The following is a 26473-nucleotide window of genomic DNA, read 5'->3' as shown; positions in this document are numbered from 1 at the left end:
ATGGTCCGAAAAATGCGTACTGCACACTGCAGTTTAATGTTGCAAAGCACCTCTTTTTAACTTCAGTGGATATTATTAGAGATGGCACGATACCACTTTTTTATGTCCGATACCGATACCGATATCATAAATTTGGATATCTGCCGATACCGATATGAATCCGATATAGTGTTTTTTAATCAACAAAACTGTTTTTTAAAATATCTTGCTGCATTTTGCAAGTCTGCAAGTTCATACTCAAGTTTAAAACAACAACTACACTAAAGCTATTCTGTTATACCTGTATACAAAAAAAATATTTCATAGTTCAGCAATACTGATCAATCTAATAAACTTAGACCTACACCATCCTCCCAATTCTGGTATTTTAAAGAGTACTTAGCGTAAATATTAAGCAACCTAACTAATAGGGTTCCAACTCCCAGCAACAACAAAAATAAATAAATAAAAAATAGGGAACCACCCCTCACACTCCACCTCATGATGCTTAATCGACGTAATCAACCTTAATTTGATGCAGTGTGAAAAAATAAATGCACAGAAATCAATTATTTTTCAAGAAATATTAAATAGATTCAACATCTTTCTTCAACAAAATTGCAGACTGCACAGATGGTACCTTCCCAAAGTAAAAAGTACTATAGCTTACTAGGGTATATATATTAGACTTAATAGTCACTAGGTACAGTAATTGACTTCTATTCATTTTACATCAAATTAAAACTTTGGGTGTCAGATAATTATTTATTAAAAGCTAGACATTTTAAATGAGAATAAGAAAGAAAAGTATGTCTTGTGCCCCCTTTTCCCTGTTAATGCCCTATTGGCCCCCCTGGCTAAACTTTGCTAGATCCGCCCCTGCACAGTTACCAGCCGTCAGCTAGAAAAAGATCCTGGTGTAGAAATTAATATTAAATAAATTCTAACAACAGCTTATCAAGCTTAAACGTGCTGCTGTTGTTCAGCCGCTGGTTTGCTCTTTCTGGCGCAAAGTGGACCAAAAACAAACGAGAGACAGACTCGCGACAGAAAAGCCGATCAGCTGATTTAAGCAGTTTCACGATTGAAGTAGCAGCCAGAGAGCGAGAGGCAGTCGCTTGTTAAGCTTAACGTGGGAATGCTTTACAAACATTCAGAGATGGACTTACACACTTGCTTTACTTCTCTCGGGGATAACTTTGTCGGAAATGAAATGCCAGGTTGCTAGCGAAGCTCCACATGCTATCCAGACCACCGACAGGTCCTGCATGCCACAGCTGCTCTATCACGTGATGCATACTGCTCCGACTGCTAACGTTCTGAGGTGAGTTACGGCGTGTTGCAAGTTTTGTGAGGTGCTTTCGTGATATTTAATGGATCGGATTACATTTTTTATTTTTCTCCGATATCCGATCCAGTAATTTAGGTCAGTATCGGACCGATACCGATACGTAATATCGGATCGGTCCATCTCTAGATATTATACATGGTTATGCTCAGGATATGTCAGCCCATTTCTACTGGAAATGTCTTTTGGTTAAACTTTCAGCAAGGAATTTGCATTTGCACTGTTACATTTTTATAAAGCTTTAATGTACATAAAAACCAGCTTCTTGTTTAAGTGAAAATAAATGGAAGGTTGTCTTTTTGCGCTAGTAATGTTGTGGAGTTGTATTTTGTCTCGCATCAATTATATCGTCGGTTATATCGTTATCGCAAATTTTCAAATATATATCGTGATAAATATTTTTGGCCATATCGCCCTGCTCTACTTGTTATCTCTGACTTGGGTTCTAGGTTGTGTCCATCCAGCTAATGCAGAGAAACCCAGACTATTTTGAACTGGCTTTGCAGTACGCCCCTCTAGGTATGTTGAGATTTGCATTCTCAATTTAACTTCTTGTCATCAAAGCACATGTGAGTTATGGATGGCTGATCAGAAAAAAACAACAAGCAATTAAAGCCTTGTTTCCCTCAGTTTTATGTCAGTTTACACTAAATAATCAACCCTGTCCTCCAAGATTGATATCAATGGTGGTTAAAACCCTGCTGCTGCTTATCAGAGCCAGGATCATGCTACCAGGAGGGTCATTATGCTAAACGCCATCTTAGTACACACTACTGAAAATCCATTACGCAAATATGCACATGGTGTCACAACCCTGATCCCTCGAACCGGCCCCCATTGAGGTTCATATGCCGTTGTGCTGTCGCTTCTGGCAGCTCCCGGCACAATAACCCAGTCAGTAGCTTACCAGCGATAGCATCACTGGCATTACCCAGCAAACAATGGCCACTTTTTCTGCCTCGCACACTGACGCAGGGCTATTTTTCATGACTCCCACTAGTTTAAAATGGGTGAACATGTGGAGTTTGTGGTCAAAGCACATGAGCTGTTGTCAGATGAAGGCAGAAAAGACTTTTTTTCCCCCAAGAAACTCTTCTAACACTTTCGCAAACCTGTCATACACTTTCAGTTTGATGGACTTCCTTGGTGAGCCCAGCGGAGTAAAGCAGAGTCTGATTCGAGCATCGGGAGGTGAAGGTTCGATATCACGGCGTGCAGGCTTGCTTCTTCGACAAACAGCAGCGGGGAAAATAGCGTTACAAGATAGGTGTCAAGAGTGAGGCGAGAGTGAAATCTGAAGCGACTTTACAGTACAGCTCCCGCAGAGGTGGGAGCAGCTGATTTCTCCCGCTGCTCACATGTCAAGCTGTTTTCGTGAAAGTTCACGCTGAGCCGCGGCTCGCACCACCCGTTTCACGCAGACGTACACCCAACGCATGCTGTCAGATAATCAGCATACCGAATCGCACGACAAGTCGCCGGATTGTAAAATGTAATGAATTCTTAGTTTGTGCCGCAGAGATCAGTGTATTCAGAAATTTACATTTCACATTGAACTCAGCGGTGAGCGTTACACCCTTGAACTCGCTCAGTGCTCATTTTCAGCTTTTCTTCCTTGCAGCTTTATACAATTTCTCCCAGAAAACCGCAGGAGCTCTGCAGCTCTGTGTGGCCAGGAAGACGCCGCAGATGGCTGAACATGTTGAGTACGGGTACAGTGAGTGTATCTGCCTCCCTGTGAGCCACTGATGGACTATCGGGCTGTCTCATGATCACTTACTGAAGTAGGAATCCCGCCAAGTGATTATGATTAGACTATAATCGCGGGCTAGCTGGGAGGTCCTGATTTTGATTCAATGTCTGAACTTTTCTCTTCCACTCATCTGATTTTCTCGTCATTGCAGGGATGGCTGAAGGTTAAATTAAAACTATTTTTTTTGCAATTATCTCAAGATTTCAAGCCAAGAGCTGGCCATAACACCGCACTAAGGGATTCCAAAGAAATTTCAAATATGTGTGTGTGCGTGCGTGGGAAAGAGAGGGAGAGACTCTGACTGCATGCCTGCGTGCATGTTGTTTTGCATATAGTTTTGCTGATGCGGGCAGATATGGGCACTGCATCTTCACTCAACGTTCTGAGCCTTGAGCTAGAAAGGGGCACAACCCAAAAACAGCAGAAATCAAAGCGTAAGCAAAATCCTGAAATAAATATGCTCACAAACAAAAACACACAGCCGCAATCCCCCTACCTCCTCCCCTCGTCTGGCTTATAACTCATTTTCCACTTTAGCAGCTCCTTGCAAGAATCATATTTGATTTACACACATACACACAGTGTCAGGTTTTACAGTGGGATAACCAAAGCGAGCCGCATATCCTCTGCACACACATACACACACACGGAGAGAGAAAGCCCTGTCGAGAAGATGCAGTACTCAGGTGATGAAGCCTCAGAGTCACGTTTTCCAAATCTATAAAAGGTAAAAGACTCCCATTTAACAACCTTGGAGTGACACAGCATCCACCAGAGTCTGGGCCATGCGTCACGCTGAGCACCATGCGCTTCCATCACAGCTAACACTTTCAACTAGCCACAAAATCAGAGCCTGATACCTCTCCACATAACAAATCAAGGCACAGCACAGTCTGGGATACTGTAGCAACTTTGTCTTTCTGTTTCCTGTTTTCTCAGGTTACACAACTGAGGAGTTATGTAAGCCCTGTGCTAAAATCGGGGCAAAGCAGATGTGCCACACATCTACCTACCTACCTACCCAAAAATGATAAAGAGAGCAGGCATACTCAGGGGATCGGTGGAGCACTGGGGGGAAAAAAATCCCAGGCTTGTGTTTGGGTAACAGTTTGTAACAAGTCAGAGCTGAGTGGGACGTCGTTGTGCTATTAATAAAAAGAATCGCAAGCTATTTCTAGAGCTTTTATCAGTCCGTGAGTGACGTGAGAGACACTCAACTGGCGGTGACAGTAGTTGTTTCCGAGGATCCTCAGTCAACACAAATGTATGCAAAAAATCCCCAAAACGAATAAGATTTTTCAATTATTGCAGTTAAAAAAATAATAATTCTATGTAAATTTCACCAATTTTGGTACAGAGCTCCATGTTTTCATTACTTCAGTTGTGATGTTGCTTTTAAAGAGAAACAGCTTGGGAAGAAAAACAGAAAAAAATGCTGGTGTGGTGGATATGCATATGAATTTATGTATAAATTACGTTTTTAAATTCCTGACAGATGGAGCCTCAGAATGTAAAAATTTAAATGTTGCAAAGTGTCAGTGTGTTGTGTCTGTGTTCAGTGCTGTGAACAACAACTTGCTTTTTTTGCATTCAGCTGCTAGTGAGGGGAGGGGCTGTGTGAAGCTGTATGTCCACTGGAGGAGGTGAACTGTTGGCACCAACGCTGTTAAATGAATGTCTAGTTCAATAGTCATTTTTGGTATTGATTTGCTTCGCAGTATTGATTTTCTGGAACCCCACTTGCTAGATACTGTAAGCCAGTCACTTATAATACTGTAAGACGAAACATGCTGTGCCCATAACTCATCATTAAAACAATTTTTAATTAACTATAATAGCTTACAATGATTGTCTACATGGCAAATGAATACTACATCTTGCTGCGTTCAGAAGATTCTACTTTCTACCACTACAAGTCTCATTCATCTAAACACACATATTCAGTTTCCTTTTTGCCTAAGCACACATTCAAACACCAGTGGATACATCGTGTTCAGCATTTTGCCACAGGTACTTTGGCATAGATATCAGAAGAGTCCGGGATTGATCCACCAACCTTCCAACTGATAGTTGACCCGCTCTAAGACCTGAGCTACAGCCGCCTTATTCAACAATAAACGTAGCTGGAAACTCTTCAGTTTTCTTATCAAATTATTTTCTGAGAAGTCTTCTTGTATTTGATCAAATCTGCCTTTCTCAAGTTGGCAACAACTTTAAAGGAGGACTGGTAGGACCTGTGAATTATGTTGCTGTGTCTCCAGACAGTGGAAGGAATAACAGATTAAAAGTGCAATATAGTCTAAAGAGTTTTAAATCAAATTATCTTCTATATACACACACACACATTACCAATCCCTGGTTGCTCCTGATTACCATTTATTTGTATGAGTTCCCCTGCTTCTGCTTTGAATTCACCAGACTCAAAGCGTATGGGGTTGTTCACTTATATTTTCCATGATAAAAACTGATAAGCTATTGCTTTTTTCAAAAGGATTGGGTGATACGGTGAAATCATATTCCACCTAACCCTATGTCACATGTGATAATCCCTTTCTACCGACCTCTGAAGTGATCATTCAAGACATTTTCTATTTCTTTTGCTTTTTTGACAAAGGTATCTCCACTTTCAATAAATGAAGAGCTTTGTTTGTTGAGTGCAAAGAAGCTTTTTCTTATCAATTTTTGCTGCGTTTGACTATAGAAGAGAATGGTTACATTTTTGGTTACATAATTCCACTTTTTATTGCATTTCTGTCTACCATGCAACCCCTTTTGACAAAAATGTAAAGCCCCTGTAGCTTTATTTGTACTAACTCCACATACGGCTTGAGCAATAATTGTTTTGAAAACATTCTTTTTGTATTTTTGGTATTAATTTTTTTTGACAGGTTCGGATTGGAAGGAGCAGAAGCGGTGATCGGTATTCATAAAGCTAACAGACAGTCATTCTTGGAAGGAGGAGGACCAAAGTGAAGGAGAAAAGCAAAATTGTGTGCTGCACTGAGACAATAGATCAATAGGACCGGTCTGCAGCGTGGTGTAAATTTGTTACACTGTACTGTATCTCTGGCAAACAACACAAGGCAAACTTCAAAGTACAAACAGTGGAATTCTTTATGTCACATAGGCAGAAATAAATTGCTTATAGGGTACTGTGCAGAAGTTTGAGGCACTAAGTGAAGACGCTTCAAAAATAATGCAGTGAATGTTCTTTCGTTATCTCTAACTTTACAAAGTAAATGGAAGCACATCAAATCTGTGTCTGATGTGAGCGTACTTTGCCTTTAAAATGGGACCAATTCTCTTAGGTAGAGTTGTGCACAGTTTTTCAAGGCAGCCTGGTCGTTCCAAACATCTTGGAGAGTTCTTCTTTGATTAAAGCTCTCTCAGAGTCTTCTGTGTCATGTAATCCCAGACTGACTCCATCATGTTGAGATCAAGGCACAGTGGGGGCCCACGCCATCTGTTGCAGGACTCCTCGTTCATCTTTTCACTGGAGATAGCTCTTTATCACTTTGGCTGCATGTCTTGGCTAAAACACTTGCACAGTAGAGTTGGCGTGTCTGTCTGGTTGCATTTCTGCACAAATAATGATTTCACATGAAAAATTCAGAACTGGCTAAATCCGTGACCTCAGCCCCAAAGACTTGCACACCGGCTGGTGCATTTTTTAGATTCCCTGCAGTCGTGTGATCGTGTTTATAAAAAACAGTAAAAGCAACGAAAGAATTTAACATTTAAGGCGTTTCAACAGTGTTAAATTTCTTTTGGCCATGAAATGATAATTTCAACTCACGGGCTGTTTTTTTTCCCCCCACACATAATTAAAGAGAGTTGAGAGTAAAAATATAAACTAATGCTTCACTGAATAGCCTAGTGTTCACCTAAACTGAATTTAGATCCTTGTTGTGATCAAAACTAGGGGATGGAGGTCATGTTCTTCTTTCCCGGCCTCTCAAAAAATTGTTTGAAAACCACTGCACTAAAGGAACTTCAATACAAAGTCCCTCTTTATTATTTTTCATCATTTAAGTGTAACAGTCAGAAGAATTCATTATGGAAGAGGACGTTTTTCCACTAATTTAAACTCAATAGATGGAAATGAAAAAATAAATGTTTTTTTGGTCTTTTTGTATTCATTCATCAAGGCCTCTTCAACTTGATGAATGGATTCTAGTAGAGGAACAAATGATGGATGGAAACAACAGCCGTGTTTTATGGCTGATTTCACTGAAAAACAAGTATTTCAACTTAATGGCGAAACTGAGGGAAGAATCTAAAGTCAATAGACTTCATCCCAAGAGGACCATCAGTGTGTGTAATTTTATTCAGTGGTTGTTGAGTTCTCTCAGAAGCAAAGTAGCATACCAACCAAACATCAGATCCACACTGCCATCAATACACTGCTATTAGAAGTACATTAGCATGCAGAGTACAGTGTTGGTCAGGTGTTTGAATACACTCATCATAGGCACTCTAAAAAAACAAGAATCCGACGCACAACTTATTTATTTTGGATTTTCTCTAATGCACACTACAATACAAGGCATTTGTATTGTCCATGTGGGTAGCTGCAGATTTTAGTCAAGCTTGAGGGTGTTGGTGCAGGGGCATTTTTATTGGTCAGCACTCTCGTGGTTCATGGTTCTGTTAAACTAGCTTCACTGTGGATGGTGAGGCTGGTGTTCCAGCAGTTTACAGTCCATGGCAGACGGGAGCCTTGGTGGTTCCCAGATTGTTCCTGAACATCCTAACCAAGTTCCTCTCAGCTGAAGGTGACAGTTGGTGTCTTCTTCCAGACCTTGGCAAAACGATGACACAACCAGATAACTTGCACTTCCATACAATTGTTTAAACTGATGATGATGATGATGATGATGATCAGTTATTTAGAAACACTCCTAGAGATGTTCCAAACTTGGGTAAATCTACAGTTTTCCTTCTTAGATCTTCACTGAGTTCCTTTGATTTTCCCATTGCTCATATCAGTCCAATGAGTGCTGCCAAAAAATTCCTTTTTATGCTGGAAAGAGAAACTACCAGCTATAGTCAATAGTGATTATTAATAAGAAGTCATTAGGCATTGGCCTTGTCAAGTTAAGAGATACTGCAAAACCTTAAGCACCAATTACTATGAAGATATTTGAGCCTGCATGTATAAATTCAAACGTGTGCACTCAAAGTCATGAAAGACGATTGCCGGCCATCATTCATCTTCCAGCTGTGGATTAGATCAAAATGAGTGACCTTGTAAATGGCTTTTAAATACCCTGCAACATGGCAAGCATTAAAAAAATGCTTTGACTTAAATATTTTCTAAAACTGCTATTGTGCAAAATGTTAAAGTGAGACAAAGAACGATTCATTATTCTCTCGCTGTATGTATTTGTACACTGTGTTACGCCACAAGCAAATATTCCACGCCAGGTTTTAATTAACTAGACTTTGTGACAAAATATGAATCAGTACTGTATGTTTTGTGTCCAGTGAGTTGAGTGATTAGTCGTCGTGTTAATCCTCGCTCAGAGGCATGCTGTTGTGAGGGAGTTGGTTGCTGTGTTTAATCTCGGGCATTGCAAAGATAATGATAAGAGTAAAGCGGGCCTCAGGGGCGCACCACTTTCCACGTTTGTCACCAACCATTTCACGCTGTTGTCAAACGAGTAAGTGAGAAGAAATATGCGAGCCAATAAATCAAGAATCTGAGATGAAAGGAAACAATGTCACCACATTCTGAATTTTTAATTGTTATCATTTATAGATTCATATGGATTGAAAATGTCACATAGCAAACTGTATGAGCACTTTAAGAACCATCCAGTGATTATTGTGTAATTCACAATCAAGCATGCACAAAGGCACAAAACGATATGTATGGTGCACTTTGAAATGGGCAAAAAAGGAGACAATGCATGGTGCTAATTGAAGCTGGATGAGCTTGGGCAGGCCTTTGAACATTAAGAAGGGAGGTGCAAAGGTGGGGAAGCAGTGGGCAGAGTGTTACAATCACACAGGTTATTTGGGGACGCTTGGGAAAGTAGAGGGGGACCTCTGTGAACTCCTCATTTCTGTAGGGCTTTATGTAGCGTGACGGTTCCAAATGAAACTCCCCGATCATGTGGGAGTGCTCTATTAATTTGTGGCTCAGGCCGCCACCTTGGGGAGATAGCTGCGACAGCCAGTGCTGCATTCCCCTTTGCAGCTTCCAGCAAAGCTTCTTGTTGCTTATTGACTGAGGAGGCGCACTGCAATGTTTCTTCACGTCCACGGCTGCGGCTTTTTGCCTCAAGAGCCGAGACGATCTATCATTTCTCTGGTCACCTACTCCAGACTTTACAGGATGGATGAAAAGCAGCGTGAAATAAAAGCAATCTTGGTTCTCGGAGCAATACACAGGCTTTAGCTACCTTGAATTCACACTGTTCCTACAACATGGCATGACCTGAGAAATCTAATCTGGGTCTGTTACAAAGTTGAAGTATGACCACAATAACAGGAATTTCAAGCCAACAAGATAGTAGGGTTAGAAGCAACCCTCTTGGAATGGGTGCCAAAATTGGATGAACACGCACCTTAAAAACAGATTTTTCAGCTGTGAATTAGTTTAACACAAGGGTGAATATGCTGAAGTTTAAAAGTGTTAGAAAATGCTCGCTGTTAGTTTTGGATTCTGTACATCATGTCACAAAATTTCAATCCCATGTTTCCCTGAATGCTGGGATCATGTTTCGGTTGGTGGGAGGCTCGGTACATTCAGGACTGATCCAAAACAATGAGTGAACAAGATCACAAGACTCTCTTAAGACTCAGACCCTGAAGCCTACATGGTCACATGAAAGGACACAGGCAAACTTTCCTGCAAAAAACTCCCTCAACTGCTTCTCCATATTTCAGTGTTCATCCAGTTCATCCATTAAGTATGGATAAGCAACTTGAATGTGGTCTGAAGAAAAGCAGTGGTAAAGATCCCTACTAGAGATGGCACGATACCACTTTTTTATGTCCGATACCGATACCGATATCATAAATTTGGATATCTGCCGATACCGATATGAATCCGATATAGTGTTTTTTAATCAACAAAACTGTTTTTTAAATATCTTGCTGCATTTTGTATAAGTTCATACTCAAGTTTAAAACAACAACTACACTAAAGCTATTCTGTTATACCTGTATGCAAAAAAAATTATTTCATAGTTCAGCAATACTGATCAATCTAATAAACTTGAACCTACACCATCCTCCCTATTCTGGTATTTTAAAGAGTACTTAGCATAAATATTAAGCAACCTAACTAATAGGGTTCCAACTCCCAGCAACAACAAAAATAAATAAATAAAAAATAGGGAACCACCCCTCACGCTCCACCTCATGATGCTTAATCGACGTAATCAACCTTAATTTGATGCAGTGTGAAAAAAAAATGCACAGAAATCAATTATTTTTCAAGAAATATTAAATAGATTCAACATCTTTCTTCAACAAAATTGCAGACTGCACAGATGGTACCTTCCCAAAGGAAAAAGTACTATAGCTTACTAGGGTATATATATATATTAGACTTAATAGTTACTATATACAGTAATGGACTTCTATTCATTTTGCATCAAATTAAAACTTTGGCTGTCAGATAATTATTTATTAAAAGCTAGACATTTTAAATGAGAATAAGAAAGAAAAGTATGTCTTTGTGCCCCCTTTTCCCTGTTCATGCCCTATCGGCCCCCCTGGCTAAACTTTGCTAGATCCGCCCCTGCACAGTTACCAGCCGTCAGCTACGTAGAAAAAGATCCTCGAGTAGAAAGTAATAATAAATAAATTCTAACAACAGCTGATCAAGCTTAAACGTGCTGCTGTTGTTCAGCTGCTGGTTTCCTCTTTCTGGTGCAAAGTGGGCCAAAAGCAAACTAGAGACACGGACTCGCGACAGAAAAGCCGATCAGCTGATGGTTAAGCAGTTTCATGATTGAAGTAGCAGCAAGAAGAGGCAGTCGTTTGTTAAGCTTAACGCAGGAATGCTTTACAAACATTCAGAGATGGACTTACACACTTGCTTTACTTCTCTCGGGATAACTTTGTCAGAGATGAAATGCCGGGTTGCTAGCGAAGCTCCAAATGCTATCCAGACCACCGACAGGTCCCGCATGCCACAGCCGCTCTATCACGTGATGCATACTGCTCCGACGTGCTAACGTTCTGAGGTGAGTTACGGCGTGTTGCAAGTTTTGTGAGGTGCTTTCGTGATATTTAATGGATCGGTTTACATTTTTTATTTTTCTCCGATATCCGATCCAGTAATTTAGGTCAGTATCGGACCGATACGTAATATCGGATCGGTCCATCTCTAATCCCTACATTCAGCCTTTCTGTGCATGAATGAGCGGGACTATGAAATGTGAGGAATCTTACTTCACATGGAAAGACAGCATGTCACTAAATGTATCTTCTGATCCAAGCAAAGATAACACAGGTTCTTTAATTACTAAGAAATTCTTTGTGTATTCACATGGAGGCTCATATCCTTGGGAACTCTATGGATGGTGGGTGGGAAGACAACATTCCCATCATACTCACAGTGAGAGTAGACCAGCAAGGATGCTGCGCAGATATACAGAGTAATTAAAAACACGCCTACACTTTGTCTGGTGCACCTTATGAGCGCCTGCAGGATGATTATTATAACTTTGAGAGATAACAACACACTCAAAACAACAAATTCATGAGCACCGTGGTTCAGAAGAGACTCAAGCAACATAAAATCCATAGGTGTTAATAACTATATTGAGAAACGGAAAAAAAACCCAAACATCATTAGCTTTCCGGGTAAATAACATTAAGCATGGATGCTGCTTGAAAAGCTTCCCACGTAGGGGGAGAACAGGATATCTTCCCCCTACAGACCCTGGTGATGAGATTCGTGTGGGAGGACCACGAAACAGAGCGAGCACATGAAAAGAGGAAAAAATGAAAGAGGGGGGAGAAAGTGAAAGAAAGAGGACTCAAACGAGTAAAGGATAAAAACAAAAATAAGCTGGCCCATATTGCATTAGGAGATTCTGTTTGAAGATTGTCTGGCATGGAGAGGCAATCAGGAGAGCAGAGGCTGCTTGGCCTCACTGTGAGCTATTCTGCTGCGCTGCGACCACATCTCAAGTGTCCCTCCTCCTCCTCTTTCCCCAATCTCCCTCTCATCTATCGCTCACTCTCCTCTCATCTATTCCTCATCAAGAGCGGCCTCCCATAAACAAGGATATTGGCCACCGGGCAAGAAATCTGAGAGGAGTGATCCCTTTTTCTGGATGGTCCCTGCATCATTTCCTAGCAGAACGAATTCCACAAGGACGCCGGCAAACCTAAAGTCTTCTAATGCAGGCAGGTACCAGTGGGGAGGGGGAGTGAAAAGGAGGGAGGAGGGGGGCTACACCAGTTCACTGCTTAAAAGACCATTAGGTATTGTAAGATGTGATTGGCAGCTGGGATGATCTCCTTGGGCGGGTCAGCACGGGACCACACGCTATTCACTAGAGAGTCCATCAATCACAATTTGGCTTAATTAACCAGCAAGCATGGCAAGCCAAGGGCCCACTGTCTGGATGGATGGATGGATGAATGGATACAAGGAAATATGATAGATTCAATACAACACAGTACAGCAGAAGATAATTTAATACTGTAAGCCCACAGGAAAACTCAGATGGCAAGGCAAGCAGAGAAAAAGAGGACGCAGCCAACCGAGCATCTGGTTCACATGACTCAGTATAGCTTTTTGGTTTGATTTTTTTCCATCTTCGCCTTATATGAGAGCTGATTTAATGTATTTATTCCTGCTATTTTATTAAGGCTTCAATCCTGCGAGGGCTAAGTTACCAGTGATAATAAGATGCGACCCTACCGCTATGGAGAAACAATAACAAGAACAATAAAATGTAAGTAGTTTTTTGATGTGTGAGTTACAATGCTCTTTTTCCGTTCATTGGAAATACTTGGGAGAATAATTTTCATAAGCAAAAACAATAACCAATGATAGCTGGGATAGGCTTCAGCCATCCCAAGTGCCTGAATTGCATAAGCGGAAGAGAATAGTTGGATGTACTGTGAGCTTTTCTGTACAATAAGGGTGTTCTGGGTTAATTTTGATGGATATTAAATCTACCAGTGTGGGTCAAATGACGGAAAGGGGGTTCAAGGGGGAGTGTCTCAAGAACTGTCTATGTCTCTGTCACCTTTTCCCACAGAGACAGGCACCTGCTGGTCTTTGAAGGATCACGGGAGAATCTCCAAAAAGTGCAATACTAAAATAGCACAGGACTGATCGTATGTGATGCACTTAACGATCATACACAGGTCAGAGAGAGACAGTGTCCTGATACAGACACTGAAAGAGTGGCATGGTGGTGGAGTGGTTAGTACTGTCACCTCAAGGTCAAGGTCCAGCAGTATGTTCACTTAACTCATGATTCTAAATCGGTCATGGATGTGAGGTAGATGAAGCATGTAGAACAAAGTGCTGTATGAACACATGTATAATCAAGCTTTGAGTGATCAGTAAGACTATATAAATACAAGTACATTGCAATCATTCCAGCCACTATCAAAATAAGCTAAAAATAACCAAATTAGAAGCCATTCATTTTAAGCTAATAGAGATTTATTTTGAGTCAACTGACGTTACACTAAGAGCTAACTGAGATTAAAACAGATCAAACGAGGGGTTGGAGGGAGTCATAAGATTATAAAAAGCAGCTGAGGTGAAATTTCTAAGAGTGTGAGAAAGACATTTTGCAAGTCCTACACACAGACTTCCTACCACTGCTTTGAGAGTTTGAAATAGGAACGTTTTGTGTTATTAGTGTTAATTAGTGTTGAATTAATTAATAATTAATAATTGATTACCTAAGTCAAGTTGTTAAAGGAGGACTTTTTTTTAATGATATAGCAATGAGGACAGTATTTAATGGCTGTAATATTTATACATGGTTATATAATAAATCCCAGAAGCTTCAGAATGTTCTTGTCATTTTCACTTAAACTATATTTAATGATTTTGGATGTTGTGTTTTCATGTCTTAGGCAAAACAAAATACGATATTGTGTGAGAAAGCATTTTTCAAGGCTTAATCGTCTTATTACTGCCGGTTGCCGGTTCGAGCCCCGGCTCCGACAGTCTCGGTCGTTGTGTCCTTGGGCAAGACACTTCACCCGTTGCCTACTGGTGGCGGTCAGAGGGCTCGGTGGTGCCAGTGTCCGGCAACCTCGCCTCTGTCACTGCGCCCCAGGGTGGCTGTGGCTATAATGTAGCTTGCCATCACCAGTGTGTGAATGTGTCTGTGAATGAGTGGATGACTGAATGTGTAAAGTGCTTTGGGGTCCTTAGGGACTAGTAAAGCGCTATACAAATACAGGCCATTTACCATTTACCATTTACTGGTGTCAGACAGGGTATGTACTAGAGGTACACGATACCACTTTTTTATGTCCAATACTGATATCATAAATTTGGATATCGGCCGATACCGATATGAATCCAATACAGTGTGTTTTTTAATCAATAAAACTGTTTGTTTTTAATATCTTGCTGCATTTTGTATAAGTTCATACTCAAGTAAAAAACAAACAAACACTAAAGCTATTCTGTTATACCTGTATGCAAAAAATACACTGCACCCAAAAGATTTCATAGTTCAGCAAAACTGATCAATCTAACAAACTTAAACCTACACCATCCTCCCTATTCTGGTATTTTAAAGATAAGCAACCTAACTAATAGGATTCTAAAACTCCCAGCAAAAAAAAAAATAAAAAAATAGGGAACCACCCACCCTCCACCTCATGATGCTTAATTGACGTAATCAACTTTAATTTGATGCAGTGTGAAAAAAAATGCCCAGAAATAAATTATTTTTCAAGAACAATTAAATAGATTCAACATCGTTCTTCAACAGAACTGCAGACTGCACAGATGGTACCTTCCCAAAGGAAAAAGTACTGTAGCTTACTAGGGTATATTAGACTTATTAGTTACTATATACAGTAATGGACTTCAATACATTTTACATCAGATTAAAACTTTGGGTGTAAGATTGGGATAATTATTTATTAAAATGAGAATGAGAATAAGAAAGAAAAGTATGTCTTTGTGCCCCCTTTTCCCTGTTAATGCCCTATCGGCCCCCCTGGCTAAACTTTGCTAGATCCGCCCCTGCACAGTTACCAGCCGCCAGCTACGTAGAAAAAGATCCTGGAGTAGAAACTAATATTAAATAAATTCTTTTTTTTTTTTTTCTTTTCTTTTCTTTTCTTTTTTTTTTTTTCTCTTTTCTTTCTTTTCTTTTCTCTTTTTGTGTCATCTGCAGAGCAGTGAAAGTGTATGCTATGCTTTCTAATGATACTGTCTAAGGAAGGCATGTATAATGTAAACACAATTGGTCCTAGCATGGAACCCTGTGGAACTCCATAATTAACCTTAGTGTGTCAAGAGGACTCTCCGTTTACATGAATAAATTGGAGTCTATTACATAGATATGAATCAAATTTCAAATGAACTTTTGATTTGAGGCTATTAAATAAATTCTAACAACAGTTTATCAAGCTTAAACGTGCTGCTGTTGTTCAGCTGCTGGTTTCCTCTTTCTGGTGCAAAGGGGGCAATAAACAAACAAGAGAGACGGACTCGCGAAAAAAAAGCCGATTAGCTGATCATTGATCAGTTTCACGATTGAAGTAGCAGCAGCAGAGAGAGGGAGAAAGAAGCAGTCGCTCCATATATCGGTTGTTAAGCTTAACGCGGGAATACTTTACAAACATTCAGAAATGAACTTACACATTTGCTTTACTTCTCTCTGGGATAACTTCCTCGGAGATGAAATGCCGGATTGGTAGCGAGGCTACAAACACACACAGCCGCTCTATCACGTGACGCATACTGCTGCGACGTGCTACGGTTATGAGCCGAGCTACGTCGTGTCGCAAGTTTTGTGAGGTGCTTTTTTGATATTTAATGGATCGGATTACATTTTTTATTTCTTTCCGATATCCGATCCAGTAATTTACGTCAGCATCGGACCGATACCGATACGTAATATCGGATTGGTCCATCTCTAGTATGTACACATTCTAATTTGATCTGTAGTTCAAATTTTGGTATGAACACCATATTTGAGGGAATTCCTGGACTGGACTTGGCCATTGACCGAAAGGCATTGGTCAATAAAGTTGCTCTTTATACTACAAAGTTGCTGCAGCTTTAACCTCTTTGAAATTGACACAAACCATTACTATTATTGGATCAAATATGAACAGCTCCTCTGTAAAGTCCTAACGTCCTTATAAACTCCACACTATCCTGCACCAGGAAGATCTGAACGTTGTTGCAGAGACTTGACACTCCTAAACACTTCACCACTCCATCATCCTTACAAAGCTCAACAAAAATTTATTGCCAGTATTTATTCTCAGAGATGAAGATATATTTCAATCTGTACTAGAGCTTAACTGATATAGAATTTTAAAGACTGATACCTACACTGATATTCGGTGATTTAAATATCTAATATGCCGACTCATCGGCCAATACTTATTTTCTTTCTGAGAGATGAAACAAACTGATTTCCATAACATTTGTAATTTGTATAGATTTATTTACTTATTCACACTCTGCCCAGCTGTGCTTGGATCAGCAGTGTTGTAAACTGGGATATTGTAGAGTGCCCTCTGGTGGCCAAACTATGCAACATCAAAACTAATAATAATAATATATAGCAACTCGTGTTCACTCTTTTCTTTTTCACTTATCAGCAGCAAATAGCTAATATCGGCTGACAGTATCGACCCCTGGATCATTCGGAAGGGTTGGAATTTGTACTACATAAGCATTCAGGTACAAACCTGCCAAAACTAAGTTTTAGAATCCAAATATTTTTCACATATTTCACACAAATTCGCAACACACACACACCTTTAAGCATGCTTAAAGTGATTGGAGCCACTCCCTAGCTTGTCTCGTCCCATTGACAGGTGTATCCAAAAAACCCCACACCACTCTCTCATTAGTGTCTGCTAGCCAGCACAGCTACAATTAACATTAATCCTTTCCTCAATCACCATGATGGACTATATTGACATCCACCAGTCTCCATAGGCCCACACAGCTCAGTCAACACGGGGCCAACATTCATCAGAAGCAGGTTGAGTAATACTGTTCTTTGGCTGTCAATAGATGGCTCTTCTTCATTATGGTTCTACCTATCTCTCAGCGTTCGCACATTCAGCTGTCTTCTAAGCTGTCATCCATCTGTGTCCATCCCACTGCCTTCTGAATCCAAATTTCTTCTGTCATTGTGTTTGTACACCTCCACTCTGTCACCTGCTACAGTCTCTTACGAAATAAAAAAAATCCTTTTTACCAATGACTCATAAAGAGGGTTAGCATAACTGTGCGCGCATCTGCTGAGAACCCTCCAACCAGCGTCTGTACCAATTTACCATCCATTTCAATGCATCTGTCCAATTTCTGTGAAGTTCTGTCTCTTCTTCACTTTTGGGCCATATCCTAGTTTTTACAGAGCTCAGGCTATTTACTGTAAAATCACAGAAAAAAATGCACTCAACATATTAGCAAAAGGCACACTCTTAGGTGTATTTTAGATGTTTTAATGTGGTGCAAATTTCATTAATGGGATAAAGAGAGGAAAAATTAAAACTTCCTGATGCTGAATGCTTTGGAAAAATAATTGGCAGCGCTACGGAGAAAAATAGAAGAAAAAAAACATATGCGCCATCATTATCACTTCAAATATGTGTTAGTCAGGGCTTGACAGGTGTACGTGACTGACAGTTTCAAAAAAACTGAACAATTTGTTTAAAAGAAAATCATCAGTTTTAAGTGACTTGCTATACCAGGTGCAGCGTAATACAAAGGCAAGCACAGGAGCAGAAAGAGAAGCTTTTGTAAAGGTTTTTGTGGGGTTATGTTTCTGTTTCATGTGGCAAGGTAATGGTGGTTATTGAAGCGTGAATAATACATATACATTTCTGAACTACTCTTATACTTAACAATTTAAAAAACACTTATTTTTTGTCTGTTACATAGAGAAGAAAAGGAAAACATTTGGACATAGGGATAAGCCTTCTTTGTTGCATATAAACACTAAAGTGCAATTCATGTGTTGCAACGTGTCTGTGTAATAAAATTTGCAATTAGCAACTCTATCAGCAGATCCAGTATTTCTGCCAATATTAGCTGTTTGTTGAGGTCTCAGTATCAGCATTTATAAAACCTGATGAATGTAAATTAAACAAGTGGACAAGAGACAGGAAACATGGTCTAATTTTACATTTCAAATATCATTGTTAGTATCATTTTAAAAAACATATAAGTAGTTTTTTTAGCTAAAGTCTTGCCCATTTTATTGGCGGGTCATCTGTTGTTTTAACATTGGAATCGATACATTTTTCTTTTCTCAAATTAAAAAGCTTGTAAAAGTTTAAGGCAATTTCCAAGAGCTCTACTAACTTTTAAATCCATCTGATTAAAACCTTTTCACGTCAATACATGACGTGCCAAGAAGGCCAGAGTTTTGTATATTGTATTCTTCCATTGTAGTATTTTGACTTTTGTATTCTCTTACTAGCTTTTACTCCTGGTTGGTTTAATTGTATTTATATCCTCAGACCTTATTAGTTAGAGTTATCTTGCTTCTATTCCCGGCAATAGTTTGTTATATTGAGTCATCTTGCTTAAATGTTTGTCTGTGTCAAGTTTGGATGCTTGGTGTTATTTCCTGTTTTATTTTGATAGTCCCACTAGCCTCATAACCTTGTAACCTTGTAGATAAATATTGTCTGACTCTCCCCTTGCCATTTGTTGTGTTGTCCCTCATGCTGTGTGCCCTGTGCATTGTTTATTTTTTCCCATAATTTCCTGGTTTGTAAGTTCCTGGCTCCTGTCTTGCCTGGGTTTTGCATTTTGTTCCATTAGTACCTGCTCAGATTGACTTGCTCGCCACAACTGGTTTTCCATTACAATTTAGTACCTCTAAATGTGCGTGGTCCTTGCCACAGCAATGCATCCGAGCATCTTGCAACGTAATCAATATGCATTCCGAACCCTACAACAAAAGTAGACATTGAGACAAGAATATACCTGCTGCTTGATCTACAGCTTTTCGTCACACTTGGGGGAACATGGCATTATTTTTGCAGCTATTTCCCCCATTGCCACATATCAAAAATGGTGGTTTTGATTTTTGCGAATGAGACGCTCACATGAAGTGATGCTACTGACCAGCCAATCGGTACATACACACCTACAGTTCAAATAGTTCAAAACAGTAAATTTATGACATCAGATAACACCTTTGCGTTCCTTCACCAGCTTTCCATGAACAGCTGTAACAATGTTAATTTTCAAAATAAAACAAAAATGTGAAAACATGGCTTTTACAGCTCACTACAAATGGATAGATAACACAAAATGGTGGCATCATCTGAGTAATATGGGTGACATCACCAAAAATAGTCAGTTTTTCAACAGTCTGTCCTAAAAACAGAGCAGCCAAGTCAAAGAATGCGATGAGCAGGATCTCTTCTCCAATTTAATGCTGCATTATGTCATTTAAATTTAAAAAAAAAAGTCTCATGTGATTCACGTCAGCCCACTGTGAAGCAAAACCCAAGGCGTTAGTGCAGATATTAATGCGGTTTAAGTGGGTCACTCAAAACATACAGCACAAACCAGAGCAGTTCTGAAACACTGCTGCCATTTGCCTGATTCCTCTCTTCTTCATTTAATCGTGCCTTCCGGCACCCATCCCCAAAAGTCAGGCCGAGACCGAGTGGGTTGCATCCCGTGAGGGAATCTGCTTTGGAGAAGTGGCCTGTGAAGTAAGAGTGTGTGAACGCCTGATCTACAGAAATAGAGTGAGCATCAGTAGAGGCAGAGGAAGACCACTGTTACCACTTTCCTCCATCCATCTGACAGTCAGCTTCAGTCAGCCAGTGTGCCCACTGATTCTGTTGTCACCCTGGCATCCTGGCTCTGCCTATTAGCCTGCTAGTTAGACTGACATTTAGACTGGCAGGACACACATAAGCAGGAGCCAAAGGGTCTCCTGCTTGGCGAGCACCAAACTGATGTAAAGCAGTAGACAAACCCACAGGAGTGCGCGGAAACATGCAGCAGCTGCCTCCGCCAATCACATCAGTCTGGCCTAATTTGATTCCATCTCGACAGGATTCAATTACATTTTATTAATTTTGGCACAGTGAGACTCCATAGAGTTTGATTCAATCTCTGGCAATGCAATTTAACTAGATGCAATCAGATTCACTTGAATTGAATGAATTTTTAAACATAATCTCTTCCTGCCTTCCTACACCCAACCCCCCCTCATATAAATCTTCCTGTTACTCACTCCATCCTGCCTAATTTTCCCTTTCTGGGATTCAGAATATAGGATTTAATGAGCAATGCCAAGCTCCTCCTGCAAGAAGACCCCGACTGCTTAGTGCATTTTCTTGGCTTCTGCTTGGGAGAGACTCCCCGAGGAGAACATTAGTCACTTCCATGATAATAATGGGTAATTTGACTGAAAAGAGACTGAGGTTGGCAGAGGGCATTATTGAACATGCTGCTGTTTTTGCTTCATGGATTTCAAATGACTTGAGGTTTTTCAAAATATGCCAAATGTTCACATAGTGGAGCGCATTGCTGGAATGCCATTTATCCCCTCCGCACCTCTGATATAACTTAAGTTACTTAAAAGCCCAAAATGTGTCACTACAAGACAATCAGCCTCCTTATAAGCATGAGCGTACAGCTATCTTAACCCCAAATGCTAATCGTGTTTACGGAGTTGCAGGCTGAATATGGCTTGCAAACAAACAACACTCCAAACTACCTAAAAGCAAGAGAGTTAATTCCATTCACGAGTCTGCAGATGATCATTAACCTTCCCAACAAGGATTTTACACTCATAGAAGGATTCTGAAACTTTACACTTCCAACCACAGATGAGCCGATTGTTATTGTTAATGTTTTTCTCTTTTGATTTTTTGTTGTTGTTGTTTTTTTTTTGGGGGGGGGGGGGGGGTGAGCTCTTTTTTAGGTACTTTTGACTCTTGTAGTAGAAATTAGAGTTTGGTGGATCAATCCAAATATCGATAGTATCGATGTTAACGCTGGTATCGGTATTAGATCGACACAATACCCAAACTTCACTTACACTAGTAGCACCTAATCAAGAACCAATCCTGCACATTTACACTGAAAGATAGGAGCTCGTCCCCAAAAAAGTAGCTGCAATCATTTATATTGTAGCTATGGGAAGGGCGCACCCACACAGAACTCTCGGCTGTGATGCCCCCACCCCACTAATTTCACTACATATTCTCTAACCTCCTTCTCAAAAGGCACAGACAGAACTGGTTCCAAACTGAAAGCAAAAAAGGTATTTAAAGGCAATTTGATTCTCTTTGTGCTCACTTTCTGTCTGATTGTGGTGCTCAGTGGTCTTTCTAAATTCTCTTTGTGATCTTTGTGGTCATTTGCCATTGCTTTGTCGTTTTGAGGATCTTTGCCCATCAGTTATAGCCTCTTTGTAATAGCTTTCTTTTCATTTTAGCTTGTTTTGCAGCCATTTCACTGACATTCTTGCAAGAAAAAAGAAAAAACTTTCACTTGGAGCAGGCAGCCTGGTCCATGGACGCCCTGATCCATAAAGCATTTTGTTCTGTGGCACTGTGGTTTTTGTATAGATAGTGGGGTTATTTACAATGCACATACATTTGTATCCTGGAGCTGTTCATCGCAGGCAAGGTAACACAGCCTACGCTTTAATAATTTAATAGTTCTTCAGTCTTTCAGTTTGGAAAAAGAAAAAAGTAAGTTGCACATGTAGGAAGTAAATATATATATATATGTGTGGCAGCGTCATATCTAAAAGTGTCTGATCATTTCCTTTCCTTTATTTCTGTCATTTCATTCCCAGCAAGCTGACAAAACCCCTGCAGCACAGATGCTTGGCAGTTCTTTGTTTTTCACGTATCCAGGTGTTATAACACTCTCCTCCTGTCTTACACGCCACGTACAAATTCGATGCTGGGGCTCGCACAGATTGAGTGCTAAAGGGCACAACGAATAAAAAAAACAAAACAAAAAAAAAAAACTTGCAGGCAAATAAATAGCATATCCATAACACCGAGATTGCCCTTTGTACAATCCAGAGCCCTGCTGACTCTAACCGTTCCTTAAATTGATTTCTCGTATGCAGCTGCCTCGAGGGGGCGATTCCATTTTCATATATACACTGGCTCTCTTTATATGTATGCCAGCACCCCCCCCCCCAGTTTATTAGTCAAAGAGAGACACAGGCTATTTCATTTGTGAATAGCTTTGCATGCCTTTAAGAGGAGTTTATGACTGGTCTTGCATTTTGTTAAGAGCGATGTGCGGCATGGTGAGAAACTTTTGGGGGGGAAAGAAAAAAAATTTCTGACATTAACAGCTGCTGTAAAGACAATTCATTCATGGCTTGAGGATGAGCGCAACACAAACGTGAGGCCAAGTGTGTGACCCTCGCATGCTTGTGAGCAAGTGCACAAACCGAAGCAGGATGTAAGCAAGCCTCCAACATGCTTAAGCCCAGAATCAGTGTGTGTGCAGTGAGAGACACTTAAGTGCAGGGGCATAAATCTTCCAAACCCTGAGCCACTGACATTTCCCTCCCCAAGAGACACTGCGAAATATCTTAATTACGCCACTTAACATCACATCGGTGAGTCCCGGGTGAGCCCGAACGAGCATATAATTCATTGTACTAAGCGTCTGTAAAAAGCCAAATACATACACCTTCGAGGATGCGAGTGCAGGGCAGGAGGCGAGCTGGGACTTCAAAGCAAATGTTTTCCTTCAGGAGCCCAGAGAAGGCATCTGCAGAGTTAGTGTAGTAGGAGTACAGGGCATCGAGCTGACTCCTGGAAGAAACCAAAGCTGTTGATGGGAAGTGGTGGTGGTGTGTGTGTGTGTGTGTGTGTGGTGGTGGTGGTGGTGGTGGTGGTGGTGGGGGGGGGGGGGGTAAAACCTCTTTCTGGCTTTACTCCCTTCACTGATGGATTAGTGTCTGTTCAAAGGCCCCACACTGATAACAGACACAGAGAATCGAGCATCCTACTCATACTTCTACCCCTTGACTCAGAAGCAGTCTTATAATTTGCCTAAGAGCAGATTGTGAGCATTGTCTAACAGGTCAATTTGTGTGGACTTTGCTATCACACTCACATACACACACACACACACACACACACACACACACACACACAAAAAGCTTGATAAGAATGGAAATTGGTTTGGGGGTGGGGCGGGGAGGGTGGTGATGTAATACTCCTGCAACAAAAGGGAAAAATAAAGAGTGCGATGAATATCCCAGTTAGGGCTCTATGAACAGTAGTTGCCTATATGTGTCTTTGTTTGACCTCAGCTGGGATTAAATGTAATAATATACGAACGCTCTGAAGCAACGCCGCTCTCTGAACGCGCCCTCTTCATTTTCCTCTCTATCATAACCCAGCACTTTCTAACAGACTATTGATTAAGCCGGTAGAAATATGAGCTGCCGATAAACTGCACAGTCCTTTTGGAAGTGTCAGGGATAATAAACTGTGGGTGTCTGTGGCCCAGTGTGTCTCGGTCAGGTATGCTTCCCAGTCCTTTGCTGTTGTCAACCAAATCAAGTGCACAGTAACTGGGTTTGAACCCAGAGAAAGCATCTACTCCCTTATACTTTAAAACCATATAGCACTTCCTTTAAATCCACTTTTACCTCTTTAAAACTGTGGCACACACAAACAACTTGATCTACCATTTCCATTTTGCTTTGGAACCCTGTAAACCCTCCTCCAGGACCCCCCCCCCCCCCCCCCCCCCCCCCCACACACACACACACACACACACACACACGCACTTTGAGATCCACTCCCCCTCCTGAAAGACTTCAAAGCAAAAACTTGCAAAAGCAGTATCTGAATGCAACATACTTTAACGACTCGTGGCTTATGGCTTCACTCTTGGCACCACTTTGCAGCGCTCTACCCCCACCTGCCGTTGTGCGTCAGGAAGCCAGAGTGGCCACACTCAAAAAAAAAAGACGAATGTCCTCCTAAAACTCACTCGACTCTTATTTTCCCTTATATTTTAGTTCTTTGGTTTAATATGAACAAGTGCACAATTCACACCAAGGAAAATGATCACCTTGTGCTGCCCTGTCTTTTTTATTTTTACGTGTACTTATCCAGACGGTGGATTTTCAGTATTTTCCAGTGATTGTAAAGCTTCGGAGACTCTCAGCGAGCGACACGATTAAGAAACACAAGAACGATAATATTTTTAAGGCAAAGAAATGCATCCGCGTGCACGCAGCAGCCACTCAGGTTACATCTTTATGTTGCCCACAGGCTCGCTGGAGCGCGCTCACTCGGATCAAACCGTCACCCCCTTACCCCCTCCCCTCTCCTTCGAATCAGGTGCGCGACGCACGCGGAACCCAATTAACGGAGTAAGTGTAACTCTGCTGTCTCAAATAAGACTAATAAGAATTTTTTTTATCCACACACACACAAAAGAAGAAACTTTGGGAAGCATCACCGCGTCATTAATCTCACATTATCTCGCACTGCCTGCGCGCGAGGTGCAGACGCTGATGAAGGTGTTGACAAAAACCTCAGTCCATGACAGTGTTTTCTCTACAGTGCTCCTCACAAGACAGAGTGGACAGCGACGAGTGAAAACACACACACTAATAAACACACACGCGCGCGCGAAAAAAGGCGGTGGTCTTTGACAGATATGAGTGGATATTGACGTCTTCACGTGCGCTGCCGGTTTAAGTTGGGAGGAATCAGTGATTAAAGCGGAAAGAAAGGAGAGCTGTTTGCAAATAAGAAAATACAGCAGCGATGTGAAACATGTTTGGTTTTTTTTGTTGTTTTTTTAAACTAATTGGAGTAAGAGATGATATCCTGGGGAAGTATGGAGTGCACTGCAACACCCTAAAAACCCCACAGGACCCCGTCAGGATCCCTCTTTTCAGCAGGAAAGCATCCTGGCCCCCCTGCAAGACGTGCTTCAACTACAAAACAACGTCCACTTAAACAATCCACCCCTCTCTCTCACACACAAACACACATACACACACTTACATTCACACTCCCTCTCTCCCCTTCAGCTCGCAGCCCTCTCTCTGGCTGCTGCAGACCGAGATGGCAAAATAACACTCAACTTGTCCACAAAGTCACTAAAGCTCGAGGATTGCCACACACTCCCGCGCGCATCCCTTTACCTTGGCCGCCGCAGACGAGCACCCCGAGGAGATGGACGAGTTTGAAGATCATTTTCGGGCGGGTTTCGGGGCTGCCGGACGCCGCTTTGAGCTGCTGTAAAAAAACGACAAGGGCGACAAGCACACACGTTCGGCTCCGTTCATCCGCTGTCTTGGGCTCCGCTTGGCGACTGATTTGCCTCAGCTCCTTTCCTTCCCTTCCTTCCTATGCGCGCGCTCCCGCCTCCCTGCTCGTTCACCGTGTTGCTCTGCGCTGAGTCCCCCCCACCACCACCACTACCTTCACACTCCAGCATTATTCTCTCCAACCTCACTGCTGGTGGAGAAGCAAAGCTACGATGGCTTCAGACATGTGTTATGTTTTTGCCTGACTTTATTGGCTTCTTAAAAAAAACAGTTAATAATAAGACATCTTTAATCAAGCACAAGTTTATCTAGTAATTCTGAGGACCCCCTAGCTGACCTCACCTCACCTACAATCCACCCTTTATAATCTTTTGTCAGAGAGCGGGCAAATGAAGAGGATTTATGCGCAAAACTCAGAGCTTTCTCTGCAAGGCCATTTCATATTAATGTCCTAAATCTTATCATTTATTCTTAATTAGCCCCGCAATAGACAGGTGTACTTTTATCCACTTTTAACGTAGATTTTCTGTGTTTTTACATATATAATTATTTATTTATTATTATTATTATTATTATTATTAGCAGTAGTACTACTACTACTTAATAATAATTATTAAATTTATATATTGTTAGTATTTTTCCTCTTCTTCTTATAATTATTTGTTTATTTTTGTATTTTATGTTTATACTTATTTAATTTTTGTATTCTTATTCTGTCCTTAATGTTGAGCAGTTTGGTCAGCACTTGCTGTTTTAGTACTTTATAAACAAAGCTGGCTTGGCTTGGAGACCTAATCAGGGTGTAGCCTGCGTCTTGCAGTTGACCCCATTCCCCCCCTTCCCCCCCAACACACACACACACACACACACACACACACACACACACACACACACACACACACACACACACACACACATACACACACATTAGTTGTC

At 41.0% G+C, this 26473-nt stretch overlaps 1 protein-coding gene across 2 annotated transcripts in view; it reads right to left on the bottom strand.

Moving 5' to 3' along the window:
* The window catches only part of ncam2a (neural cell adhesion molecule 2a), a 450560-nt gene extending 424961 nt beyond the window's left edge, over positions 1-25599 (bottom strand). For both annotated transcript variants that reach the window (XM_085263663.1, XM_085263664.1), the window contains exon 1: positions 25412-25599. In XM_085263663.1, coding sequence (XP_085119789.1) covers positions 25412-25463 — 52 coding nt within the window. In that variant the 5' untranslated portion in view covers positions 25464-25599. The remainder of the gene's footprint in view (positions 1-25411) is intronic.
* Positions 25600-26473: the final 874 nt, after the last annotated feature.

This window comes from Mchenga conophoros, linkage group LG23 (genome assembly GCF_057382185.1).
Source record: "Mchenga conophoros isolate Kocher_MC1m ecotype Shallow Benthic linkage group LG23, M_conophoros_male_GT1.1, whole genome shotgun sequence".
In the NCBI taxonomy this organism is placed as follows: Eukaryota; Metazoa; Chordata; class Actinopteri; order Cichliformes; family Cichlidae; genus Mchenga; species Mchenga conophoros.
The sequence above is the reverse complement of the archived record's forward strand: the minus strand, read 5'-3'. Positions and strand labels throughout refer to the sequence as shown.